Source organism: Ornithorhynchus anatinus, chromosome 1 (genome assembly GCF_004115215.2).
Source record: "Ornithorhynchus anatinus isolate Pmale09 chromosome 1, mOrnAna1.pri.v4, whole genome shotgun sequence".
NCBI lineage: Eukaryota > Metazoa > Chordata > Mammalia > Monotremata > Ornithorhynchidae > Ornithorhynchus > Ornithorhynchus anatinus.
The window spans coordinates 161644098-161665601 of NC_041728.1; the positions used below are offsets into that span (position 1 = coordinate 161644098).

The 21504-nt window shown below is 43.6% G+C and overlaps 1 protein-coding gene and 1 pseudogene across 6 annotated transcripts in view; both read right to left on the reverse strand.

The window, feature by feature from the left end:
* Positions 1 to 3209: 3209 nt before the first annotated feature.
* GOLIM4 (golgi integral membrane protein 4) overlaps positions 3210 to 21504 on the reverse strand; it is a 102565-nt gene continuing 84270 nt past the window's right edge. For all 6 annotated transcript variants that reach the window (XM_029075893.2, XM_029075900.2, XM_029075886.2 and 3 more), the window contains 5 exons: positions 20454 to 20557; positions 16131 to 16298; positions 15249 to 15317; positions 8557 to 8637; positions 3210 to 4999 (listed from right to left, as the gene is read on the reverse strand). In XM_029075893.2, coding sequence (XP_028931726.1) covers positions 4856 to 4999; positions 8557 to 8637; positions 15249 to 15317; positions 16131 to 16298; positions 20454 to 20557 — 566 coding nt within the window. In that variant the 3' untranslated portion in view covers positions 3210 to 4855. The remainder of the gene's footprint in view (positions 5000 to 8556; positions 8638 to 15248; positions 15318 to 16130; positions 16299 to 20453; positions 20558 to 21504) is intronic.
* LOC114817187 lies at positions 14628 to 14742 on the reverse strand (annotated as a pseudogene).

Consider the following 21504-nt stretch of genomic DNA (forward strand, 5'->3'; position numbering starts at 1 on the left):
ACTGTACTAAGCGCCGGGATAGATATAAGTTAATCAGGTTGCCCTATCCCTTACGAGGCTCATATTCTAAGGAGGAGGGGAAACGGCTATTGAATCTCCATTTTACAGGTGAGGAAACTGAGACCTAGAGAAGTTCATTCATTCATTCGATCGTATTTATTGAGCACTTACTGTGTGCAGAGCACTGTACAAGTGCTTGGAAAGTACAATACAGCAAAAAAGAGAGATAAACCCTCCACGCAAGTTGCAACTTGGCCAAGCTCAAACAGTAAGCAAGTAGCAAGGAAGCATCAAATAATGTGGTGCAAAAGTCCCAGCTGACATTTTAAGAACACAAAGGAAGATCATTTAATCGGATTTTCTAGCTTCGGAAAGGCCTGTACTGGCCTACATTACATGTTCCCAGATAATTGCCTATATACCTCTGCAGAAAATTCCATAACCTCTATCTGTTTAATATGTTCTACTATAAGCAAATCATTCCTATCTAACCTACCCATTAGACCATAACTAAACAACTTAAGTTTTCATGTTAATTTCACTGTAGATACAGAACAGCTAATTATTTACAACCTTTCGTCAAACAACCACTCGCTTATCGTACAGGATGACACTACGGCTCCTACACTAAGGCAGTCCAAGAATTGTAACGCCAATTTTCAAAATCATCTATTTTGAACTTGACCGGTTTCAAGTTACTATGCCTCAAGCACCTAAGTGCTGGGAGAGATACAAGTTAGTCAGGAGAGTCCCTATCCCACATGGGGCTCGAAGTCTAAACAGAAGGGAATACAGGTATTAAATCCCCACTTTACAGTTGAGGAAACTTAGGCACCAGAAGTCAAGTGTTTTGCCTAAGGTCACAAAGCAGGCAAGTGGTAATGCCAGAATTAGAACCCAGGTCCTCTGACTTCCAGGTCCTCGTGCTTTCCACCAGGCCATCCTGCTTCTCTGCGGCACTGTTTTTATCAAGTCGATCAAGGAATATCTTTATGCAACTGCTTCACTTCATGATAGTTCTTTCAGCTAGTCATTAGATTTTCTTTCCTTTTATGAGCTGTAAATAAGTGTACTTAAAAGGAGGAAGGGTAGATGTGAGATCTGAGATAAAGAAAAGGAGAGAAAAATGTTTTCTGGGTGGTTTAGAGAGGAAAATAGGTGCTTCAGAAGAGTAATGGCAGACCCAAAGAGATAAGCTATTTTTCCAAAACATCATGGGGTAGAGTGAGGGGAAAGGATGGAAAGAGGGGAGATGGACAATTCTTAAAAGCAGGGTTATCTTATTTCTGAACAAACGTAAATCTTCCTTTAACTTTTCTTTCTTGCCAAAATGATCCAAAGCACATTCATTTCCTTCCTAGATCTTGTACTCGAAGCTATGAGAGAGAATGAGTTCTCCGAAGGAGTATCTGTACGTGGACAATAGAAGGGGACCTAGAATTCAGGCTTGAAGGACCCTCGCAGAGGGTGGGAGGCGGAGGAGGAGCCTGTGAATGAGACCGAGAATGAGCGGGCAAAGAGGAAGAAAACCAGGAGAAGACAGTGTTAGGTTGAATGAAGTTTCCAAGAGAAGGGGGTGTTTAAATGGTGTTGAAGGCAACTGAGAGGTCTAAGCCGATTAGGATGAAGAGGCCATTGAATTGGGCCAGGAGGAGGTCACTGGTGTCCTTAGAGTGGGCGGTTTTTGTGGCGTGTAGGGCCTGAAGCCAGCTTAGAGAGGGTCAAAGAGGGAATTGGAAGAGAGGAAGTGGAAGCGGCGGAGGGGGGGCTTTTTTAGGATAGGGGAATAAATAAGCATGTTTGAAAGCAATGGGGAAGAAGCCAATGAAAAGTGAATGGTTGAAGATGGCGTGCGGGGAAAGAATAAGAGAGGAGACATGTTTTGATAAGGGGCCAAGGGATGGGATCGGAGGTGCAGGTGAAGGGGTTGGATTTTGAGCGGAGGCAGGAGTTCTCTTGCAATACTGCTGGGAATGATGGGAGAGTCAAAGAAGGGGCGGTGGGAGTGAGGGACTGGAGAGGAATAGGGGAGTATCAACAGTTATGGATGATTATGGATATTATGGTTAGGAGAAGCAGCGCAGCTCAGCGGCAGGAGCATGGGCTTGGGAGTCAGAGGATGTGGGTTCTAATTCTGGCTCCGCCACTTGTCTGCTGTGTGACCTTGGGCAAGACGCTTAACTTCTCTGCGCCTCAGTTATCTCATCTGTAAAATGGGGATTAAGACTGTGAGCCCCAGGTGGGACAACCTGATTACCTTGTATCTATCCCAGCGTTTAGAACAGCGCTTGGCACATAGCGTGGCTCAGTGGAAAGAGCACGGGGTTTGGAGTCAGAGGTCATGAGTTTGAATCCCAGCTCTGCCACTTGTCAGCTGTGTGACTGTGGGCAAGTCACTTAACTTCTCTGTGCCTCAGTTACCTCATCTGTAAAATGGGGATTAAAACTGTGAGCCCCACGTGGGACATCCTGATTCCCCTGTGTCTACCCCAGCGCTTAGAACAGTGCTCGGCACATAGTAAGCGCTTAACAAATACCAACATTATTATTAGTAAGCACTTAAATACTATTATTATTATTGTTTTCCAACCTTTTGTCTTGGTGCTTTTCCTTGGAACTCTCTCTCTCTCCCCTCCAACCTACTTCTGCAGCTCACAACCTAAATGGGGAAAGGCATACACGTAAAAGCAATGAGAAGGTATTCAGAACCAGAAACATATTCAAAATTCTACAAGTCCAAATTTACAGAAATGAAATCCAAAGATCAACCACCACTCTCAAAACCCTACTCAAAAGCCCATCTCCTCTTGGAAGCCTTCCCCAACTACTCTCATCTCCCTCCTTCCTGCATCGCTGAGGCACTTGAGTCAACCGTTAAGGACTTCTCACCCCACAGCACTTCAAATTTATTTTTGTGTTTTAATATTCAATCGTACTCTTTTCTAACCTCTCATTTCCCTAACCTATTCACCCTCTCTTCCTGCTTCAACTATGGGTCTGAACTCCTTAAGCCCCAGAGCGGTACATAATCTTATACCCTGCCACTTCCCTATCTGTAAATTTTAATGTCTTTCTTGTATTGTACTCTTAGTACAATGCTCTGCACACAGAGAGCACTAATAAACTGTGCCATTTTCATATTCTCATTTGCCTCTCCTGAAGAAGACAGAAAATTAGATAAACTACAAGAAATCACACTCCAAAAAAGATGACCCACCTTCTACTTTTATTGCCTGAAACCAAGTTTCGTTATGCTTCAAATCATTAAATACTGCAACTATGATATTAAATACAAACTAATTTACCAAAATAATTGAATTCTGAATATTATATACAGTAATATACATTTTACATTACACAATCAGGGTTTTATTCACAAGGAAAATCTGATTCAAAAGTTAAAGTTGCCACACTAGAATACATTTCACCCAAGCGGTCCTATTCATACTCCAAAAAAACCCCTCAAAAATAGGCAGGGATAGTTAAAAAAAAAAATCACACATGAACATGCACTCAACCAAGTTAGTCCAAAATTAATTAAATTTCATTCATAGCAAAATAGTAAAAGTGTCCATTTTGAATATAAAAAAGATACAAACTCTAAAATTATATGGGTTGTAAAAAGCTCCTTTCCTACACCTTTATTATGCTGGTGATTGAAAATATTCCATTTTAAGAAACTAAGCCATTTATGAAATCCAGACTTCCAACCTTAAGAATTAGTTTAGGATCACCCCAATGCTATATAAGAAGGGAAAAAAACAACAACCCTAAACCGAACCCCTTCGAAGAAGATTAAAACCGCAAGCAAGAGTTTATATCATCAAAATGGATATAGTTGCATATGGTTTCGTGCAATGCAGTTTATCAAAGTCATTCACATGAGTCTATTTTATTCAACTGGTTAACCCTCACTTCCCAACCATAAAGAGAAAAAGCCACTGGAGTAGAACAAAATATTCATCTCAGATGGAACACAATTTTTAGGATCTCGATCTCACCGGGCTAAATTAGGGAAGAAAATTTAGGAGTCACAAAACCTGGTAGTGAATACACTCTCCCAACTCCCCCCCAACACAGCAAGCTCCCTCAAAACTCTCAAGAGGGACGAATCTTCAAGGCCCATTTGATCATTAAACAAAATATAATTAATTGGCCAGTCTGATTTCATTGTAGTTTTAGCACTACCAATTTATTCCCATCGCAAATTCCAATGCCTCTTATAATACAGAGCAGAGAGTTACATACGGTTCTGAAGAAAGGAAACTTCACCTTCCCCAACACATTCTCACTCATTTGGTTTGACTGCTTGAAAAATCCTAGTCCCCACAGAGCAGAAACTGTAAAGCAACCATTATTTCATTTTGCACCAGATATTACATCTTTGTTGCATACGACAGAGACAAAATTATAATACACCAATACATAAGGAGCAGTTAATGTGAATTGACCTGATTGTTTTCCTGAAGCTTATAAAACTACACATCACATATTTCAAGGCGCTAGGTTTTTTCCCCCCATAATAGAAAAAGAATATATGTATATAAACTAGAAGTTACATGTTTAATCACATAGAAAATTTTTCTTTTGTAAAACATTGCAAAAAACCCTTTGAAAAATGTGCTTCAGAAGCCATTTTAATTGTGTTTGACATTTTACATTAGGTTTGGATATAAAAAGCAGCACTAACCTAGAATATCAAAATAGCATATCTATATAAATGTCAGAGCATCTAATACAAAAGTAAAAAAGTCAAAATTTTAAATTCCTGTAATTAAATATCCTAGAGTTCAGTAGGCCTATTTTTCAGCAGCTTCAAGAGAGTCTCTTGGCTTTTCCCGTAGAACTATGCAAATTACATTTCAGCTCTTCTGTGGGATTTCTCTGCAACAGCCCCCGCTTCCTCATCTTCTTCCTCCTCGTAGTTGTCCTCGTGCCCTCTCGGATGATTTTCTTCTTGAACGTCCTGTTCTTCACCTTCGTTGTTTTTTTCATCAACCTGAAAGTTTCATTGGGAACATAATAATAATAATGTTGGTATTTGTTAAGCACTTACTATGTGCCGAGCACTGTTCTAAGCGCTGGGGTGGACACAGGGGAATCAGGTTGTCCCACATGGGGCTCACAGTCTTAATCCTCATTTTACAGATGAGGTAACTGAGGCACCGAGAAGTTAAGTGACTTGCCCAAAGTCACACAGCTGACAAGTGGCCGAGCCGGGATTCGAACCCACGATCTCTGACTCCAAAGCCCGTGCTCTTTCCGCTGAGCCACGATGCTTCTCTAACATACTGGATGACAGGTGGCAGGGACGAGAGGGACCTCAGTGCCCCATTTTCCTCCACACAGACACACACAAAGAAGAGGGCTGAGAAAGAGCAGTCTCTACTTCTACAGGAGGGAGCCAGGCAAGAGACTCCACAGCCGCAGAAATTCAGCAGTTGTTCATTTTCTATGCTCGGTCTGAAAAGACCGAAAAGGGAATGCTTTAGAGAAGCAGTGTGGACTAGTGGGTAGAGCATGGGCTTGGGAGTCAGAAGAACCTGGGTTCTCACCCTGGCTCCACCACTTGTTTGTTGTGCGACCATGGGCAAGTCGCTTAAGTTCTCTGGGCCTCAGTTCCCTCGTCTGCAAAACGGGGATAAAGACCGCAAGTCCCATGTGGGACATGAACCACCTCCAAGCTGATGAGCTGGTATCGATCCGCTTTGATCCGACACCTTTGGTCGTTTGATTTCATCCCGCCCCCAACCACACGGCACTTCTTATAACATCTAATTTATATATTATAAAGTGACTTCTTCATAATAACATCCGTCTCCCCCCAGACCATATGCTTCTTATGGGCAGGGAATGGCGTCTGTTGAGTCCGTTGTGCCGTACGCTCCCAAGCGCTCGGTATAGTGCTCTGCACGTAGTAAGCATTAAATGAACACAACTGAAGGATTGATATCTACGCCAGTGCTTAGCATACTGCCTGGGAGGGCATGGAAGCAGTAGCAGGGAGAGTCCACAGCCAGTCCCTTACGCTAGATGGCCAGGTCTTCCTGCACAGGAGAGTCAGTCATTTGTATTTATTGAGTTCCTACTGTGTGCAGAGCACTGAACTCAGTAGTTGGGAAAGTACAATATAACAATAACACACTCCCTGCCCATAATGAGCATACAGTCTAGAGAGGGAGACACTGATAGAAATAAATGAAATTGCAGATATGTACACAAGTGCTGTGGGGCTGGGAAGGGGACACGAATAGAGAAGCAGCGTGGCTCAGTGGAAAGAGCATGGGCTTTGGAGTCAGTAGCTCATGAGTTCGAATCCCAGCTCTGCCACTTGTCAGCTGTGTGACTGTGGGCAAGTCACTTAACTTCTCTGTGCCCCAGTTCCCTCATCTGTAAAATGGGGATGAAGACTGTGAGCCCCACGTGGGACAACCTGATTCCCCTATGTCTACCCCAGCGCTTAGAACAGTGCTCGGCACATAGTAAGCGCTTAACAAATACCAACATATATACATATATATATATATAAAGTGAACACGTCAAGGCGACGCAGAAGGGAGTGGAAGAGGAGGAAAGGAGGCTTAGGGAAGGCCTCTCGGAAGAGATGTGCCTTCGATATACGGCTTGCTTTGAGGGAAGGGAGAGTAATTGTCGATCGGATATGAAGAAGGAGGGCATTCCGAGCCAGAGGCAAGACATGGGCAAGAGTCACTGGCGAGATAGACGAGATCAAGGTCGAGTGAGAAGGTCAGTATTAGAGAAGCAAAGTGTAAGGGCTGGGTTACAGTAGGAGAGTAGCGAGGTGAGGTAAGAGAGGGGCAAGGGGATTAAGTCCTCTAAAGCCAACGGTGAGGAGTTTCTGGAGGTTCTTGAGGATTGGAGAAATGTGACCTGAACTTTTCTGTAGAAAAAGGATCCGGGGAGCAGAGTGAAGTACAGGCTGGAGTGGGGAGAGGCAGGAGGCAGGGAGGTCAAGCGAGGAAGCTGATATGATAATCATGGCATGACAGTATACGTGCTTGGAATATCATAGTAGCAGTTTGGATAGAGAAGAAAGGGCAGATTTTATTATTGATAATAATAATAATGCTGGCATTTGTTAAGCGCTTAACTATGTGCACAGAACTGTTCTAAGCACTGGGGTAGATACAGGGTAATGGGGTTGCCCCATGTGAGGCTCACAGTTAATCTCCATTTTCAGATGAGGTAAATGAGGCACAGAGAAGTTAAGTGACTTGCCCACAGTCATACAGCTGACAAGTGGCAGAGCCGGGATTCGAACCCATCACCTGACTCCGAAGCCCAGGCTCTTTCCACTGAGCCACATGATGGTCAAAATGACAGGATTTAGAGATGGATTGAATGAGAGGGAGCAGTCAAGAATAAGGTCAAGGATACGGGCTTGGGAGACAGGGAGAATGGTGGTGCTGTCTACACTTGGGAAAGTCAGGGGAAGGACAGGGTTTACGCAGGAAGATAAGGAGTTCTGTTTTAGACATGTTGAGCTTGAGATGACAGCGGGACAGTCAAGTAGAGATGTTTTGAAGGCAGGAGGAAATGCGAGAATGCAGAGAGGGAGAGAGATCAGGGTAGGAGAGAGGCACTTCCCGCCTTCCTCACTCTACCGGCGCTCCCATCAGCCCCAACTCCAACAAGGAGCGTGAGGGTGACTCGCCTAGACACACGACTCAGAGCTCATGGTAAGCAGGCAACGGTCTACCAACTCTGTTAAAGTGTAGGCTCCCAAGCGCTTAGTACAGTGCTTAACACATTATGAGCACTCAATAAATTCAATGGAATACCCTAATCTTCTTGATGTATACACCATTATCCTTGTATTTTTTTGGTTGTTTTTATGATTTTATTGTTTCATCCTTCCTTAAATGTCTGTCATGCCTAAGTCGTCCTTAATTCACGGACTGTTAGCCGCTTGAGGGCTAGGGAACGATATTTAATTCTCACCTTTGCGATATTTTTTTTTTCGAGCTCCTAGGACCGTACTCTGAAGTCACAGAGTATTTACTGAGAGGTTACTATATGCAATGCTTGGGAAAGTAAGCCCTTGATAAGTACCCCTTAGTATTACTGCTGTTACAACTACTAAATAAAGATGGCATTTGTTAAGCTATGTGCCAAGCACTGTTCTAAGCGCTGAGGTAGATACAAGGTAATCAGGCTGTCCCACATGGGGCTCACCATCTTAATCCCCCTTTTACAGATGAGTTAACTGAGGCACAGAGAAGTGAAGTGACTTGCCCAAAGTCGCACAGCTGATACATGGCAGATTAGAACCCATGACCTCTGACTCCCTAGCCCGTGCTCTTTCCACTAAGCCATGCCACTTCTCTACTACTTCTACGACCTCGACAATGACGAAGAACTGGGGTTTATCATCTCTTCCTATCTCTAGTCATTCATTATTTTCTTAAACTGGATTGACCCTGGAAACCCGGTGGGGCAAAGTTCCCTCTGACTGTCTTATATATCGACACCTAAAAGTTTCTGCTCTGAACAATGCCGAGAGTAGACCATAAAAACACCACAGTTTTCACGTACATTTTCATCGTTTTCACCATACGGCTCTTCGGGATTTTGTTCCAATTCCCTTTTCTTCTCTTCAGTCAGATCATCCTGTACCTAAACAAAGCACATAAGTATAATGTAATTTAATGTATCTTATTACCCTGGTCTAACTTTTGGTTCTGAGGATGTCGGGGCAAATTTAATGGGCAATGTGTAAATATGAAATGTGAAGCTACTGTTTTACCACGGCTGCCATAGCAGTAGCGTGGTCTAATCACTAGTACTCATCTGGAAATCTTGCCCCTCTATTCCTCTGCGAGCCAGTGAATTTCTGGCCACATCACCGCCTGTAAGGTTTTAGTTCTCCCTCCCTCCCACTGTGAGAATGTGAGTTAAGAACTACTCCTTATTTGTCTTGAAATCGCCTATCCTAGTAATCAGCACGGTGCTTAGCTGTAGTTAGCCTTTCATAAATACTATATTTACTTGCATAACTGTACCATCTTTTTGCGCAATTTCTGCAGCCCTCAAAGAGGGCAAAGGCTATTACGTGGGAAATTAAGTTTAGCAATAATGAAGCAGATGAAAAAAAGGGAAGGAAACACAGAGGACGAGGAAAGGAGGGGAGAAAAAAGAGGGAGATAAAGGGGCATTTGAGGCTGGGTCTCCCAAGCGCCGCACACAGGAGACGTTCAATGATTTGTCTGTGCTAAAACGATGATAATAATAACAACAACAACAAGAGGGCACTTGTTAAGCACTTACTTGTCTGTGCCAAGTGCTGGAGTAGAGATGAGATAATCAAGTTGGACCCAGTCCCTAACCCTGTCCCACATGTGGCTCATAGCCTTAGTAGGATGCAATAGGATTTAATCCCCATTTTACAGGAAGGAATTGAGGCACAGAGAAGTTAAGGGACTTGTCCAAAGTCACACAGCAGAGAAATGGCAGAGCTGGGATTAGAAGACAGATCCTCTGCCTTCCAGGCCCAAGTTCTTCCCACTGAGCCACACTACTTCCCACTCTCACCCTTCTACTTCTCAAGAGCTGGCTCACAGCCAACCTAATGAATTAACTATCCATCCCCACACCATCCAACAATATCCTGTTTTACTTCTCCTCCTCCCCGGTATCACCACTTAAAATGTATATGGTTAAAAAAGAGTAATCTTTTTTGAAGAACTGGTGAGGGGCAAGTATGCAATAGAGACAACTATATCAGTGAATGTAATACAAACATTGTTATTGTGGTTACTATTATATTACAGTTCCCACTAGGAATGCAGAGATAGAAGTTTCATCAAAAAAGTAATATAGATTAGAGCATCTCTAACTTTAAATGGAAGATACCCTACAAATTCCAAGCAACAGCACTTTCCATACAGTATTTCATTTAAAAAGATAGGCACAGGAAGCAAACACTGCATAAAAGTAGAGGCAGAAAAATACAATCTTTAGAGAGCAGTCCTGAGAAGCAACACTGCCCGGTGGAGAGAGCACGGGCCTGGGAGGTCAAAAGACCCGGATTCTAATTCCGGCTTTGCCACTTGCCTGTTGTGTGACCTTCTCTGTGCTTCTACTTCCTTATCTGTAAAATGGCAATTCAATGCCTGTTCTCATTCCTCCTGTGAGTGGGAGCCTCATGAAGAACAGGGACTTGTGTCTGACCTAATGACCTTTTTATCTACCCCAGCACTGTGCATCCATCCCATCTATCTCGCCACCAGTTCCTTGCACACATCCTGTGTCTGGCCTGGAACTTCCTCCTTTCTTTGTATCTGGCAGACTATCACTCTCCCCACCTTCGGAGCCTTAATAAAAGCACATCATCTCCACGGCTTCCCAACTAAGCTCTCTTTTCCTTTAACTCCCTCTCCCTCCTGCGTCGCACCTGCATCTAGATTTGCACCCTTTATTCATGCTACCCTCAGCCACACAGCGCTTATGTACATATCTGGAATTTATTTTAATGTCTAGACCAGAAGTTCCTTGTGGAGAGGGAACGTTTCTACCAACTCTATGATAGTGTTCTCTACCAAGTGCTTAGTAGTGTGCTCTGGATACAGTAATTGTTCAATAAATACGATCGAATGAGTAGAGGTTACATTATGATTGCTGTACTCACAATGAATTACCTAATGGTTAATTTTCAAAGCAGGAAATGAAAATGCCATTGACTGGAAAAAAAAAACACCGCTAGATGATTCTTAATTAAAATTTCATAAGGTTCTGTTCTCATTTAGGTCTTGATTCCTTCATATTGATCCTAAAAATACATTTAGCTTTGTTGGCAACCAAAATAAAGCTCTTGGTGGTTAACTGAATTTAATTTTTTAACCTCATTAGATTGAAAATTTTACATGGAGTCAATTACATCTGAAATCTTTACAAGTAAGTTTGTTCCACATGGAAGAAAGGCACATGGCTTTCCTTCTTCCACTAGGATCCAGGTGACACCGTATGCTACTCCCATGCTAAAACTTCTACCTGACCTAGTTTGGGTTTCTCCCATCTCCACCTTTGGTGCCTTTCTACCTTCAAGGAACTCCCTCTCTGCTCAAATCTGTAAAGTCACTCATCCTTTGGCTCATATTCCTCCTAAGAGGTTATCTTTTCAAAAGACGCCCATGACTAACTCAGACTACTTTCTCACACTCCTTGTAACATCCTATTGTCTTCTCTAGCATTCACGTGTGTGGGTTGGGGGGGGGGGTGTATACATATACTGGTTAAAAATTTACTTCTGTTTTAATTACTGGTCTCAGGTTTTACTCCTTTATTCACTGATTCTATATTTGGCCATTTGGCTCTGTCTCCCCACCAGATTGCAGAGCACTGTACTAACCGCTTGCAAAATGCAATACAGCAACAAAGAGTGACCATCCCTGCCCATAACGAGCTCTCAGTCTAGAGGACCCCACTGATCGACTGAGTCACCCTGAAAATAACCTCTGTGACTGATTAGGCTCCCTCACCACCCGAAACAAAATCCATGTAGGTCTTGGTTCTTAGTATTAACAGTGACTGTGAAACCTCCACCACACTGTGGGCACGGAGCACGTAGTCTTTACTGCGGAACTCTGCACACTGTGAGTAATAAATGTTACTGGCTCACTAAAGATGAAGTTGTAGGATTCACTACAATTCTCTTTAATATCGTCAATGACATATACAACTAAAACTAAAGAAGGTTTTCTGTGCCCCGCAAACAGGAAAAAAAAAAAATCGAGAGCAATAAAAAGGGAAGGCTACAATCTAAAGAACTACTCTACTGTGATGTACGCATACTTCGGCATACAATCGCTCGCCGGCCCACAGAATCTTAAAAAACACATCAGCAACGGCTACTTGCGAGTGAACGATAAACAATGATCGTTACTTGGGCAGTAAAAACTGAAAATGCTCCAGTTGTGTCAATGTAAAAGCAAAAGAAGAGATTGGGATTTTAATAATAATAATAATGCTGGTATTTGTTAAGCGCTTAACTATGTACAGAGCACTGTTCTAAGCGCTGGGGTAGATATAGGGTAATAAGGTTGTCTCATGTGAGAGTCACAGTCTTCATCCCCATTTTTACATATGAGGTAACTGAAGCACAGAGAAGTGACTTGCCCAAAGTCACACAGCTGACAAGTGGCAAAGCCGGGATTCAAACCCATGACCTCTGACTCCCAAGCCCGGGCTCTTTCCACTGAGCCACACTGCTTCCAGTTTAGCAATTCACAAAAGAGAAAAAGATCAATTTTTTTTTATATTTTCTAATATTTACCCCCATTTCTCAGCGTGACTCTTTTGTGATACCAAAAAAATTAAAGGGCAGGAACGCGAATCAGGACAGAAGTGAAGTTGAGTAACGTAGTTTTTAACTGAAACAGCGTGGTCTCGTGGAAAGAATAATAATGGTGGTATTTGTTAAGCGCTTACTATGTGCAAAAAGCACTGTTCTAAGCGCTGGGGGGATACAGGGTGATCAGGTTGTCCCACGTGGGGCTCACAGTCTTAATCCCCATTTTCCAGATGAGGTAACTGAGGCACAGAGAAGTGAAGTGACTTGCCCAAAGTCACACAGTTGGCAAGCGGGAGGGCCGGGTTTCAAACCCTTGACCTCTGTCTCCCAGGCCTGGGGTCTTTTCCACTGAGCCACGCTGGAAAGAACACATGCCTGGCAGTCAAGAGATCCGGGTTCTAATATGGGTTCTACCATTTGCCTGCCCTCAACTTGGGCAAAGTCAGTTGACTCCTCTGTGCCTCCGTTTCCACATCTGTCCAACAGAGATTTAAATATACCTGTTCTTCTTCCCACTTTGACAGTGTGTCCCACGTTCCTCACCGTTGGTACTCAATCGGCTCTCTCCATCCTACCTCTCCTGGTGCCTTGCCCATTACATCCCAGCCCGCTCACGTCACTCCTCTACGACCAGCCTACTTACACCTCCTCCATCTAGTCTCTCCCGCCGTTGACCCCCTGCTCCTTCCTGGACTCCCTCTCCCCCTCTTCAAAGCCCTATTAAAATCATCTCTCCTCCAGGAAGCCTTCCTTGACTAATGTAGTGCACTTTCCCAACTGCTTAGTACAGTGTTCTGCACACAGTAAGCACTCAATAAATACGATAGAATGAATGAGTGAACTACGCCCTATTGAAGACTGTGGTTAGTTCTCTTGTAATGTGTGTTTTCACTCTGCATCTTGATATAACACTATTACAGAATTGTAGAAAGTTATTTATTGCAATTAATTTGTCTTGTTTTTGTCCGTCTGTCTCCCCCCGTTAGAGACAATCCCTGCCCATTGCCGGCTCACATTCTATCTGTTGCCGAATTGTACATTCCCAGCACTTAGTACGGTGCTCTGCACATAGTAAGCGTTCAATAAATACTATTGAATGAATAATCTCTCATTTGCCATTCTCTTCTCTCCTCTCCCCCCGCCTTCTGTGTCGCCTATGCACCTCAATCAAATGCAGCTGGGCGCTTACTGTGAGCAAAGCACTGGACTGAACACTTACATCAGCACCCCCAGGCACCTGATCCTCATCCCACCCCCACCCTCAAAGCAATTACTTTCATATTCTTATACACCGTTGCCTCCCCCTTCCCTGTAATTTAACAGCCTCTCCCATTAGAGCCTAAGCTCTTTAGGAAAAAGGATAGTGTCTAATAATAATGATAATAATTCCAGTGTATGGTATAGCCAACTCTGTTGCATTGTAATAATCATTATGGTATTTATTAAGTGCTCACTATGTGCTGAGCATTGATCTAAGCACTGGGGTACAGAGAGGGTAATTAGATTGTCCCACGTGGGGCTCACATTTTTTAATCCCCATTTTTACAGATGAGGTAACTGAGGCCCAGAGAAGTTAAGTGACTTGCCCAAGGTCACACAGCAGACAAGTGGTGGAGCCGGCACTAGAACCCATGACCTGTGACTCCCAAGCCTGTGCTCTTTCCACTAAGCCACGCTGCTTCTCTGTACTCTCCCAACTGCTCAGAAGAGTGAGAAACTAGCACGGTCTAGAGCATGGGCCTGGATTCTAATCCTGGCTCCTCCACTTGTCTGCTGGGTGACCTTGGGCAAATCACTTAACTTCTCTGTGCCTCAAGTACCTCATATGTAAAATGGGGATTATGACCGTGAGCCTGATGCGGGACAGGATCTCTGTCCAACCTGTTTAATTTGTACCTACCCCGGCCCTCAGGACAATGCCTGGGACACAATAAGTGCTCAACAAATACCATTAAAAAAAAATACCAGTACTCTGCACACAGTAAGCACTCAGTAAATATCACTGATTGATTGACAGACTTCTCTGGCCTAGGTCTATTCTTCTGTGAAACTGGGAACACCTTTTCTCCTTCCTATTTTTTATGGTTCATTCATTCATTCAATAGTATGTATTGAGCGCTTACTATGTGCGCAGCACTGTACTACGCGCCTCGAATGTACAATTCGGCAACAGATAGAGACCATCCCTGCCCAATGACAGGCTCACAGTCTAATCGGGGGAGACGGACAGACAAAAACAAGACAACATAATCACGATAAATAGAATTAAGGGGATGTACACCTCATTAACAAAATAAATAGGGTAATAAAAATATATAAAAATATGGAACGCTTCACGAATTTGCATGTCATCCTTGCACAGGGGCAATGCTAATCTTCTCTGTATCGTTCCAATTTTAGTATATGTGCTGTATTTACTATGTGCTAAGCACTATACTAAGTGTTGGGGTAGGTACAAACTAATCAGGTTAGACAGAGTCTCTGCCCCACATGGTGCTCACAGTCTTAATCCCCATTTTACAGATGACATAACGGAGGCACAAAGAAGCTAAACGACTTGCCCAAGGTCCCACAGCAGACGAGCGGCAGAGCCAGAATTAGAACCCAAGTCCTTCTAACGCCCAAGCCTGGGATCTAGCCACTAAACCACGCTGCTTCTTCTACATGGTGATCACAGTCTAATAATAATATTAATAATAATAATTATAATGTTGGTATTTGTTAAGCGCTTACTATGTGCAGAGCCTTAGAACAGTGCTCTGCACATAGTAAGCGCTTAACAAATAACAACGTTATTATTATTACTATTCGACTATGATCACCATATGGAAGATGGACCGTGTTCGACCTGATATCTTGCCGCTACCTCAGTACGGCCCTTGGCAAGTCGTAAAGCTTAGCCAATACCACATCTGTCGGCATTATTCAATTTCATTACCTCTTCCTCTCCCTCTTCCTGATACTGTTCATCGACATTATCTTCCTGTTGGTCTGGATTTCCTGCCATCTGTCAAACCAAACGGAAGGGTAAAGTCAAAACTCGTCAAATATGGAATGCAGGACTGCACACACGACGGCTAAAAGTACCCTGTGAATGGATCAGCGGACACAAAGCAATGAAGGATCACTCCACAATTAAAAACCTAGATGTTTGCCCCGCTCGTCTGCAGGCTACCATTTAATGGAGACCCTTCAAAGCGGAGAAGCAGCATGGCTCAGTGGAAAGAGCATGGGCTTTGGAGTCAGGGCTCATGAGTTCGAATCCCAGCTCTGCCACTTGTCGGCTGTGTGACTGTGGGCAAGTCACTTAACTTCTCTGTGCCTCAGTTCCCTCATCTGTAAAATGGGGATTAAGACTGTGAGCCCCACGTGGGACAACCTGATTCCCCTATGTCTACCCCAGCGCTTAGAACAGTGCCCGGCACATAGTAAGCGCTTAACAAATACCAACATTATTAAAGCGCCCTGAGATAGGCGCCTTCTGTCTATTTAGACGATTCTTCTATTTTTATGTAATTAATGTTGGTATTTGTTAAGCGCTTACTATGTGCAGAGCACTGTTCTAAGAGCTGGGGGAGATACAGGGTTATCAGGTTGTCCCCAGTGAGGCTCACAGTCTTCATCTCCATTTTACAGATGAGGTAACTGAGGCACAGAGAAGTTAAGTGATTTGCCCACAGTCACACAGCTGGCACGTGGCAGAGCCGGGATTCGAACCCATGACCTCTGACTCCCAAGCCCGGGCTCTTTCCGCTGAGCCACGCTGCTTCTCTTCATAGTACCAGGCCGCAAACAATTTCCGTGCTTGCCATTTACTTACCACCAAATGTTCGTCCATTCCCGCATTCTCCGGTTTTTGATGGCTGAGTTTACGCTTCTCACTCTCTTCTGGCAAATTCTCTTCCCTCGCTTGCTCGGCTTCCTCAAACTCATCTTCTCCCTGATTGTTCGGGTCATCCGCCGGATTCACGTCCTCCTCAGCCGCCCTCTGTCATTTCAGAAGAGCAATAAAGAAAACACATTTTTACCAAGTGAGATATCAAGCTTAATTTGAACGTTTAATTTGATCTATAATTCTATTTATTTATATTGATGCTATTTACACCTGTCTACTTGTTTTGCTTTTTGTTGCCCGTCTTCTAGACTGGGAGCCCGTTGTTGGGTAGGGATTGTCTCTATTTGTTGCCGAATTGTACTTTCCAAGTGCTTAATACAGTGCTCTGCACACAGTAAGCGCTCAATAAATACAATTGAACGAATTCACTGAATGAATCGATGAAGCACTTGGAAAGTACAATTCGGCCAAAAGAGGCAATTCCTGCTCATTACGGGCTCACGGGCTAGAAGGGGGGAGACAGACATCAAAACAAGTTAACAGGAATCAATAGCCTCAATATAAATAAATAGAATTAGAGATGGGAATGTGGTTAAGAGACAATCTCCCACATCGTACACGGGAGGGCATTTCTCTCGTTCCTTCTGGAAGGAACATTACATCAATCCATTAGTTATATTCACTGAGCACTCACTACGTGCAGAGCACTAAACTAGGCACTTGAGGGACTACAATTCAACGGTTTTTACTGAACAACAACTGTGTGTGAAACAAGGTTTTAAGAGCTTGGAGCTCAAGAAGCTAACAACCAGAGCAGGAGACAAAATTCTCTAAATAATGTTGGTATTTGTAAGCGCTTACTATGTGCAGAGCACTGTTCTAAGTGCTGGGGGAGGTACAGGGTCATCAGGTTGTCCCAAGTGAGGCTCACAGTTAATCCCCATTTTACAGATGAGGTAACTGAGGCACAGAGAAGTGAGGTGCTTGCCCACAGTCTCACAGTTCACAGATCCGGGATTCGAACCCATGACCTCCGACTCCCAAGCCCGGGCTCTTTCCACTGAGCCATGTTGCTTCTCTAAAGAGTGTTACAAGCTAGTATACCAGGAAGTGGCTCAAGTAGATCATAATGAGATAAAATAAGTGAATGAAAAACCAAATATATCCACCTAAACGTAAGTGTTGATGATAGGAAATGCCAAAAACAAAAAAAGCAGCTATAAATTACAAGAGTTGGGGAAAATCTTCCTGAAAGAGCTGGGATTTTAGGAGGTTTTCGGAGACAGGGAAGAGATGCATTCTAGCAGATTTGGTGGGGAGGCAGTTCCGAGACCAGAACAACAACATGAGCAAGGGGTTGGAGGTTGGAGAGTCCAGACCAAACTACAATTACAAGACGATACTGCGAGGAAGGAAAATAATTTGGGAAGAAGGAAAATAATACAAGTTGGGAAGCAGCCAATAACGATGTCCAATGTATAGGAGAGTGAAAATTGGTAGAGAGCCTTCTAGCCCAATATCGAGAGATGTTTTTCCTTTTTTTTTATGGCATTTAAGTGCTTACTACTACTAATAATAATTATGGCATTTGTTAAGAGCTTACAATGTGCTGAGCACTGAGTGTCCCACGTGGGGCTCACATTTTTTTAATCCCCATTTTTAAAGATGAGGTAACTGAGGCACAGAGAATTTGTGTGACCTGGGGCAAGGTCACACAGCAGACAAGTGGCGGAGCTGGGATTAGAAGCCATGACCTCTGACTCCCAAGCCCGTGCTCTTTCTCCTAAACCACACTGCTTCTCTACTGTGTGCCAAGCACTGCACAAAGCACTGACTGGGGACAACCCAATTATCTTGTATCTACTCCAGTGCTTAGAACAGTGGCCTGGCACATAGTAAGCATTTGACAAATATCGCCATTATTATTACAAGCTAATCACCGTTCATGTCCCACATGGGACTCTCAGTCAATTTCCAGTTTCCAGATGAGGGAACTGAGGCACAGCGAAGTTAAATGACTTGTCCAAGAAGATACAGCTGATAAGTGGCGGATTAGAACCCTGGTCCTTCTGACTCCCAGGTCTGTGCTCTATCTCCTAGGCCAAGCTGCTTCCCTAATGATATTAAACTTTGATGTAAAATATTCTTAGGAAATTTGAGGTTCTGTCTGGATGTAGAGGCAAATGGAAGCATTTGAAGATTTCTGAGGAGTTGTGAGACTTTTTCCCAACCCCCAAGGTGATTTGTGAGAATGAAGTATATAGTAGAGGAGGGAAGAGGTTGTAATAATAATAATAATGTTGGTATTTGTTAAGCGCTTACTATGGGCAGAGCACTGTTCTAAGCACCGGGGTAGATACAGGGTAATCAGGTTGTCCCACATGAGGCTCACAGTCTTCATCCCCATTTTATAGATGAGGGAACTGAGGCCCAGAGAAGTGAAGTGACTCGCCCAAAGTCATGCAGCTGATAAGTGGCAGAGCCGCGATTCGAACCCATGACCTATGACTTCCAAACCCGTGCTCTTTCCCCTGAGCCACGCTGAGACAAGTGAGTGGCTAATAGGAGAAAAGGATAGGCGCAAGCCATTCCCCAATACTGTGCCTGTTGTTGAGAGCATGGGGATAGAAGGAAAAATCGGTGAAAATTAACCTACATCGAGATGTGCAAAGCACAAGCATTTCATTCAATAGTATTTATTCATTCAATAGTATTTATTGAGCGCTTACTATGTGCAGAGCACTGTACTAAGCGCTTGGAATGAACAAGTCGGCAACAGATAGAGACAGTCCCTGCCGTTTGACGGGCTTACAGTCTAAGAAGATTTTAGATTTTAGGAACAAAGGAGTGAGATCTAGGTAACAGCCCTAAACCAAACACCAAGTACAGTGCTCACCACGCAGTAAATGATCACTAAGTAGCACTGACTGATTGATAAGTGAGCCACTATTTAAGGCTCTGCATCAAATCTTCCCATCCTTTAAGTCAACTGTGAGGAGTTTGGATTTGATGAGAAAGAAAAAGAAGTAACTTGTACTGACCCTGAAATTCTGCATACCTAGAAAAAACCCAGCATCAGTAGTGCAGAAGGACTCACAGACCCAAAGCTAAGCAAAGGATCCATTTGCCAGGTTGTACCAATCTAAGTGCTAAGTGCAGTTGCTGGATCGATCATATTTATTGAGCGCTTATTATGTGCAGAGTATGAAGCCTCTGGGAGAGCATAATATAGAATTAACAGACACGTTCTCTGTCCACAACAAGCTTAGAGTCTAGATGGGGAGTCAGACGTTAATATAATTTACAATACCTGCGTGGATACGACGCAAGAAGTAATGATAATAATAATAATAATTATGTTGGTATTTGTTAAGCACTTACTATGTGCACAGCACTGTTCTAAGCGCTGAGGTAGATACAGGGCAATCAGGTTGTCCCACGTGAGGCTCACAGTCTTCATCCCCATTTTACAGATGAGGGAACTGAGGCACAGACAAATAAAGTGACCTGCCCACAGTCATACAGCTGACAGGTGGCAGAGCTGGGATTTGAACCCATGACCTCTGGCTCCCAAGCCTGGGCTCTTTCCACATTCACCCTGCTGTGAAATGTGAAATGTACAGGCTGGGTTGTGGTAAGAAATCAGTGAGGAAAGGTAGGAAAGGGAGAGTTGATTGAGTGCTTTAAAGAGGTTGGTAAGGAGTTTCTGTTTGATCTGGAGATAGACGGGCAACCACTAGAAGTTTTCGAGGAGTGGGGATGTGGACTGAACCTTTTTTTTAAGAAAAGTGATCTGGGCAGCAGAGTGAAGTAAGGACTGGACTGGAGAATGAGAGATTGGCGGCAGGGAGGTCCAGGATAAGTGCCTGGATCAGCAAAGTGGCAGTCTGAACGGAGAGGAAGGGGTGGGTTGTAAAGATTTTCTAAGGCAGGACTCAGAGGATTTGGTGACGGATTTTGAACACGTGGGCTGAATGAGAAAGATAAGGCCAGGATAAGGCCAAAGCTATAAGGTAGTGATAGGAAGAGAGTGGTGTTGTCTACAGTCTTGGGAAAGACACGGGAGGGATATAAATTGTAGCAGGAGAGATTTGGGAACCAGCAAGAACTTTCCCACTGGAAGAACTGTTGGCCTAGGAACCAAAAGACGCCAAAGACTTTTCCGCTGGTGATGTCAAGGGTGGCAAGAAACTCTCTGTGATGATACCAATCTGTTTGAAGACTGGGAGTGTGAGATATAGTCAATCCTCACCAAATCCCACCCACAGAGGGATTTGCTCTTAGAACTGGAATTCCCTTAGTACTTACATCAGCCTCTGGGTTATCTCCTTGGTGCTCTTGTTCTGGAGACTCATTTCCATTATGAGGATCTTCTTCAGCCTCATCTTGGTGATGGGTGTCCCTTTCATAGGCTGCAAAGCATAAACATATTAAAATCTCTGTGCTGTATTTATACTTTGTTGTTTCCCCTTCCTGCAATCTAATGTCCCTCTCCTCCCCTAGACTGTAGGCTCCTTGAGGGCGGGGATCATGTCTACCAAATACCACAATTATTATTAATTACTACTGTACTTTCTCAAGCACTTAGAACAGTGCTCTGCAAACAAGTGCTAAGTAAAGACCACTGATTGACTGTTCGATAAAGCCAATTTTTAAAGCCTAGGTGATCATCCTAGAGTCATCCTCCCACTTCCTTTCTAGACATTCTTACGCTTAAATGGAGAAGCAAAACAGGGCGGGGAAATAACTGGGTTTTGCCTTGAGTAGTTCCTGCTGCCTACTCTTCTCCCATATTTTGACAGGGCTGGTGCTCTCTTAACAAGGCAGCAGCAGGAGAGAGATTCCCAAGATTCAAAAAAGGACTAGAAGCATGGGATTAGAGGAGGACTCTATGGTAAAACAGATGCCATTTCTTGGGTTATTTTCCCGGTGCCCCTCCCCACCTCAGATGCTTCCTCAATCGCAAGATCCGTCAAATTCTCCGTCTATGGTCTCGAGGATACTTCTAGCTCTAAGCATTAACAGATTGAAAATTTTTAAAAATACATTTGAGAAGGCACTCTAGAGGTCTGCATCTTGCTTTACCTCTAGTTATAACAATTTACCATGTTAAGTCAAAGAGTCCAACTCAGAGAATATCACATTTGACATCCCCCAAACCTTGGACCCGATGATTTGGCAGAAAATTCACGGCAGGATAACTGATAAGCATCTCCCTCCCCTTTAGGTCTCCTGCCCAAAACAGGATCAAATGGAGGAAGCTAGCTGGCAGGAGGAAAAGAAATATATCTTCTTGGGTAGATTTTGCCCGGTTAAATCCACCGCGAGGATATCCTCTAGAATCCAGAATGAAACGCAC